We start from the raw sequence: 6,459 nt of genomic DNA on the forward strand, positions 1-6,459 counted from the left end.
AAAATCTTGCACCTGACTCGTCATCCTCTAATCTCTGGTTCTTGGGGGAGGAGCCAGCAGCCGTTTACCTGACCTGCTGATTTTGAGTATGTCAGCCCCTACAACCATGTTAGTCAGGAAAAGTCTCCAGCCTGATACCCAGCACACAGATTTGGGACTTGCCAGCCTCTTCAACTGTGCGAGTCATTTTTCCGAAATAAATTCCTCTGTGTTTACACACACACACATACACACACACATACTCTTCACTGGTTCTGCTCTAGAGAATCCAACCTAAGAGACACTCCCTGCCATGTCCTTCCCTTTGGCAGCCCAAGCCACCTCCTCCTTGATTTACATAGCACTTGGAGGCACTACCACGCCAACCTGCACACTGTAATTCCTAGTTTACCTGTCTGTGAGTCTTGCCCCTGTGAGCTTCCTAAAGGCACTGCCTATACCTATGCAAGTCAATTCCCAGCCGAGGGCCAAACATAAAGCCAAAAAGTACAGTAAGTGGCTTGTTGCAAGAACAAAGCCAGATGACTGGACATACAGCATCACCACTGTCACAGTACTGAGAGGAAAGGCCGATGCCCAAGGCTCTGTGAGTGCTACCAATCTCAAACTGGCTCCAGGCAGGGTGCATGGCGCCCAGTGTCGGAGCTGTAGCTTTCCCTGGGTTCTTACCTCTTAATGACGTCGTTTTCCACCATTGAACTGTCCACCACCACAATCTGCTCTGGGATCTTGACATCCACGGAAACAAGGCCCAGAGACAGAAGGGTTAGGGCTGCCACACAATGTCCCCCAGGGCAGTCCAAAGAAAACACCACCATGTCATCTGTGGAGTCGGTATTATCCTGGTCTTTGAAGGCAAAGTGGTTTGGCTGGTCTGACTTGCCAGCAGCCAGCATTCTCTTGAAGAACTGGAATGATTCTGTGCAGACGGTGCTTGGAAATCGCCAGGTAAAAATCCTGCGCAGACAACAAACAGGGAAGGGCCTGACTGAGCACGGAACGGCAAGTCTGACCAAGCTACCAGCACTCCAAAGCATCACAGTCAAATCTAGACACACCGTTTCTCCCGTCTGGCTCAAACAAAGGGGCTGTGATGCCCCCTGTGTGTGTCCTTCTTCCCCACTCGCTGGAGCACCTCAAGGCAGTTGTTGTGAGGTACGGTCGAGTCAGCTCCGACTCACAGTGACGTTACGTACAACAGGATGGAACACTGCCCAGTCCTGGGCCAGCACCACAATCCACCACTCATCTGTCAGTCTGTCCTACTATGGTGGCCTGTGTGTTGCTGTGACGCTGGAGGTTATGCCACTGGCATAGCAGGGTCACCCATGGTGGACAGGTTTCAACAGAGCTTCCAGACTAAGACAGACTCGGAGGAAGAAAGGGGCTGTTTACATATCAAAGAATTGGCCAGTGAAAACCTTATGAATAGCAGTGAGACTGTCTTGATACATTACTGGAAAACTTTTTAAGAATAGCCTCAAGACAGGGCCGTACCTTTTCATCTTACATCCCTGAGGCCCAGCCCCTGTGGAGCTGGGGAGCACAAATGCGCTTTCATCATAATCATCTTGAAACCAACCACTGTTGGAGGCCCCATGCAGACCTCACTACCTGGATAAGGCAGCTGCAGGGAGGAAGCCCTGGCCTCTGTCCACAGTAAATATAACTGTCATGAACCTGAACAACAGAGAGAAGAGGGACCTGGAGGTCAGAGAAGGGACTGAGGGGTTCTGGCTCTGTTGACCACGCTTGTGGTTCAAATGATGTGCGTCCCAGGGAAGCAGTTCAAGGTCAAGCAGACTTATTGGACCTGGACTCACCTCTGCTTTCAAGTTCACAGCTCTTACTATAACAGGCTGCTTTCCAGAAAGCCAAAAGAGACCGAGGGTCACAGGGAAGGGCATTTAGGAAAGGAAGAAGTGTCTGAAGTCATGGGCAAAGAAATGGGAAAAAAGAAACAAAATTCTCAGATCTGAGACTGGGTCAGGAGACCAGTGTGGAGACGGGGAAGCTGGACAGGCAGGAGGAACTCCTTGGGACGATGCTAATGGACTTCCCCTGCATGTGGTCTCGAAGCCCAGTGAGGAAGGTGCCAAATGTGCAAGAACAGAACAGCCCCCCGCTGTGGCGTGAAGCCAGGCTTCAGCAGAGCTCCTTTAGGGGGAGCCCCAGGAAGGTGGTTCAGGGAACGTGCCTTGGAAGCTCGACCTGCCACTCAGACACTGCTGTGCTGCAAACAGCCTGGAAAATCCACAACAGCTGAAAATGAAGTGTGTGAGCCTGCACGACAGGAGACTTCCATACCTCGGGGCCATGACGATCACGGCTGCTGCTGTCCTCACAAGGAGGATGCACTTTGGACCAATTGTTAAATTGAAAACCAACGTCACCCAATTTGACAGGATAAAGGGAAAGAAATTACCTGTAAATAGTAAACATCCCTAACACAAAATACTGTCAACCTCATTCCCAACAAGGCAGAGGGATGGGTGTTCTCACAGAGGCCACACCTGCACACGCAGACGCAGGAACAGAGGTCCCCACCTCCTCTGATGCAGAGTGGCTCCTGCTGGTGTCCTCGTGTGCCTCTCTGCAGAGGCAGGGCTCACCCTGACCTGGGTCACTGCCCCCACCCAGCCCAGCAGGACGGCTGACAGGCCTCACCTGTAGTAGGTCTGGGATAACTGGTAGGACATTGGCACGAAGGGCAGAGCCCGGTTCTTCTTCGGGCCCAGGCTGTGATTGACCCGGCGCCGGTTGACCAGGCTCCTTTTCTGGCACTCCATGAAGGCCTTGACGAGAATCTGCTCCTTGTACTCCCGGTATATGCGGAAAGTCTGCAACACAGTGGGGTCACGGGTGAGCCAGGACGTGTGTACAAACAACAGAGGTGGTTCTTACAAGGCTGCACGTACAAGGAGGCAGCTGACACCTGGAGAGGGGTAGGTACCCAGAAATCCTGACCCTCAGGCATCGCTCCCACCATCACGTCACACTTTCAGAGACCACAGAGAAGGTTGGGCGACTTGAGAGAAAGGCAGGCTGTTTGTTCTCAACACTCTCTGTCTGGGTGAAAACCCAGGATCCCCTCTCCCTAAGCCCCTGAGAAGATCCACTGCTGGCGTCCACTCCCTGTGCCCACATCGTCACCACTGAGTCCATGCCACGTCATCTCACACCTGAACCACATGCTCAGCCTCCAGCTCACTGGTCTCCCTGTTTCTGTATGGGTCACTTCCTGCCTGGCCCTTTCCATTCTCCACAGCTGCCAAGGGACTCCTTTTATATGTAAATCAGAACACACACATTTCCCTACTTTAGAAACTCCCATGGCTTCCCTCTGCACTTGGATCAGTCCTGCCTATGACCAACAAAGACCCCAAGGGCTGCACCTTGGCCATCATTCTGGTCTCTACCCCTTGCTCTCCACACTCCAGCCTCACAAGCCTTACTTTTCTTGAAAATGCCAAGTCATTCCCCCCGTGGGGACTCTGCACTTGCCATTCCCATTTCTTGTAAAGCACCAATCTTTGCACGTTGGACTCCTCAACAGGAAGTTCTCAGCCCCACTGTGCGCCTGCCACTCCTCTGCAGTCATGTGCATTCAGTCAGCCTGACGCCACTGTATCGGTGTCACCGTTTACTCACACAGTCTCTCCCTCTGACTGGAAGGGAAGTCCCATGAGCGCACAGACCTGACTCGCTGCTGCTGTCCACACAGAGCAGGAGCTCCCTGCATAGACGGAGGCATCTCCTATTGGCCCGGCCATCATGGCCTGACTCATTCTGTTGGGTCTCACGCACTTGGGCCCTCCCAGAGGAAGAAAAGCTTGAAGGACTATAGGACCAGTGGGGTCTCTGTTACTCAATTTTCTGCAAATATGAAAAACCAAAACCAAACTCACTGCCGTCAAGTCGATTTTGACTCACAGCGACCCCTCCCCTTGGGCTGCCAAAGCACTATCAGTACGGAAATAGATTGCCTCATCTTCCTTCCAAGGAGTGGCTGGTGGGTTCGAACTGCCAACCTTCTGGTTAGCAGTCAAATGCCTTAGGCACTATGCTACCAGAGTTCAACCAGTCAGCAGTTAGAGACTATCCAGCATACATCAGCTCCTAAGAGTTCCACTAGACTCTCCCTCAAAAGCACCGGACAAGGAGTAGCTCTATCACGGTCTGAGAATTCTAGGCTTGGCAGGTCCTGACACCACTGTGCCAGGACCTCTGAGTGACAGACTGAGGCACACATTTTCCAAGGCCTCGCCATTAGGCAGGGATGGAAACGAGAACAAGGCTTCCTGTCTTGAGCCCAGTGATCTGCACCTTCCTGCCAGCAGATGAGACTGGAGCCAGTGGTGGTCAATCAGGGCTCTGGGGCAGGATGGGGGTGTTCTCTCAAGAGCGGGACACTCACTGGCTCTTGTTGGACTGAGGCCCACACATACCCTTATTTCTCTAGTCCTGGGTGTGAAGACTATGAGGCCTTAGGGGGAAACAAACTGCATGGGCCAGAAGGAAGAAACCAGGGAACTGGTGTGGACGCTGGGATTGGGCTTCTTGAGCAGAGTCCTCTGTGACTTTTGCTCGTATGATTATAGAATGGGTGTATTTTTCTAACAACTGCAGTCATGGATAGGAGAGTGGAAAGCATGGCTCAGTGAGGAGGGCGCTGGGTCCACCCAGGCAGATTTCCAAGAGGCTGAGCTCTCATGACACAGGGACCAGAATCCCGGGGCTGCACAGGGGTCTGGTGGGATCCCATATGGGCCTCTGACATCATCACTAATGAGCCCTCCAGTCCTCATGGGCAGAACGAGGAGTCGTCAGAGAGACACGCTACCTACTTGAGGAGGAGCAGGCTTAAGTGCCCTTTCTCATGTGCTTCCCAAGGCTGTGGAAAGTGTGGAGATGGGGTGGTTTCCACTTGTCCCCACCCATTAAAGCCCAGTTTACCACCAGGAAGTGGAACTGGAAAAGGAAAAGCTACAGCATGATACAGGGGACAGGCCCTGCCTAGACCAGAGGGGCCTGGCTGGTCTCTGCAGCAGGGTCTTCTCATTTGGGAGGTGTGCAGAATGAGCCCGCCCAGCTCTCACTCATGCTGACCAGGAAAGCGGAAAGTCTAATACATGGTCGCCAGGCAAGTGGATGGAAGGAGAACTCGCTGGCCAGCCAGCCCCTGAAAGTTCTAAAAACACAGAGGGCAGCATGGCCTAGAGGAGAAAGCTCTTTCAAAATCCAGCCCCTTCTCCAGGGCCTCCACTCAAACATCTGAATGGGCCAGGATGGCAAGGGGAACTTGAGCAGAAGGAAACACGGGAATAGCCACATGCCCTGACCAAAGGCCAGTTTTGCCATTCAGCCATGACCAGGGTTGCTATACCCTACAAATTTAATTTTCCAAGACAAGGCCGGAATTTGGATTTTTATTTGCAGTGCTGGCACTCCATTAAAAACTTTTTGTTTTGTTTTAAACTAGCATGGGTCTAACAAAGCCAATGCAGGGGTCAGACTTGGCCTGTGGGTGGGTGCTCTGTGCCTACACCATTCTTGCTCATCTCTGTATGTTCTCAGAAAGAGCTTCTTCACTCTCTTCACTGTCAAACACCGGCATGTAAGGATGAGGGGTTCATGGCACAGATACCAGCCTCCCACTTTGTAGTGCATGTACTTTACTGGGCATAAAACAGGGACAAGAAAATAAGACCACTGGGTTAAAAAGCTGAATGGTAACAAGTGTACCAAGAACACGATCACTGCCACCTCCCTGGTCTGAAGATCCCAGATGTCACTACTAATGGAGGTAGAATGCAAACTCAAAGGAGGCACAAGGCAACTCACGGTGGTTACCAAATAAGAGAATCAAATCAGCACTGAGTCTTAGGTTTACAGAGGCATTACAGAGGAGTGCTGGTGGTACAGTGGTTAAACTACTCAACTGCTAACCAAAAAGTTGGCAGTCTGAACCCACCAGTTGCTCTGTGGGAGAAAGATGAGGCAGTCTGCTTCCAAGAAGATTATAGCCTTAGAAACCCTATGGGGACAGTTGTACTCTGTGCTGTAGGGTCGCCATGAGTCAGAATCGACTCCATGACAGTGGGTTTGGTTTCTGTGGGCACTGCAGTAAGATGACGAGGGTGGTGCTCTGAAGCACTGCATTCAAACCTAAAGGCCCTCTTCCTGCCCTTTAGTAAATTCATCCTCCCCACCTTCCTCCATCCTCCCCACCTTCCTCCACCCTCCCCAACCTTCCTCCACCCTCCCCAACCTTCCTCCACCCTCCCAACCTTCCTCCATCCTCTTCAACCTTCCTCCATCCTCTTCAACCTTCCTCCATCCTCCCAACCTTCCTCCATCCTCCCAACCTTCCTCCATCCTCCCAACCTTCCTCCATCCTCCCCAACCTTCCTCCATCCTCCCCAACCTTCCTCCATCCTCCCCAACCTTCCTCCATCC

At 52.2% G+C, this 6,459-nt stretch overlaps 1 protein-coding gene across 1 annotated transcript in view; it reads right to left on the bottom strand.

Annotated features, from left to right (window-relative positions):
* GTF3C1 (general transcription factor IIIC subunit 1) overlaps positions 1-6,459 on the bottom strand; it is a 122,035-nt gene that overhangs the window by 19,011 nt on the left and 96,565 nt on the right. The window contains 2 exon segments of the mRNA XM_007950285.1: positions 670-957; positions 2,668-2,840. Coding sequence (XP_007948476.1) covers positions 670-957; positions 2,668-2,840 — 461 coding nt within the window.

Source organism: Orycteropus afer, unplaced genomic scaffold (assembly GCF_000298275.1).
Source record: "Orycteropus afer afer isolate SDZICR_OR568_19922 unplaced genomic scaffold, OryAfe1.0 scaffold00266, whole genome shotgun sequence".
NCBI lineage: Eukaryota > Metazoa > Chordata > Mammalia > Tubulidentata > Orycteropodidae > Orycteropus > Orycteropus afer.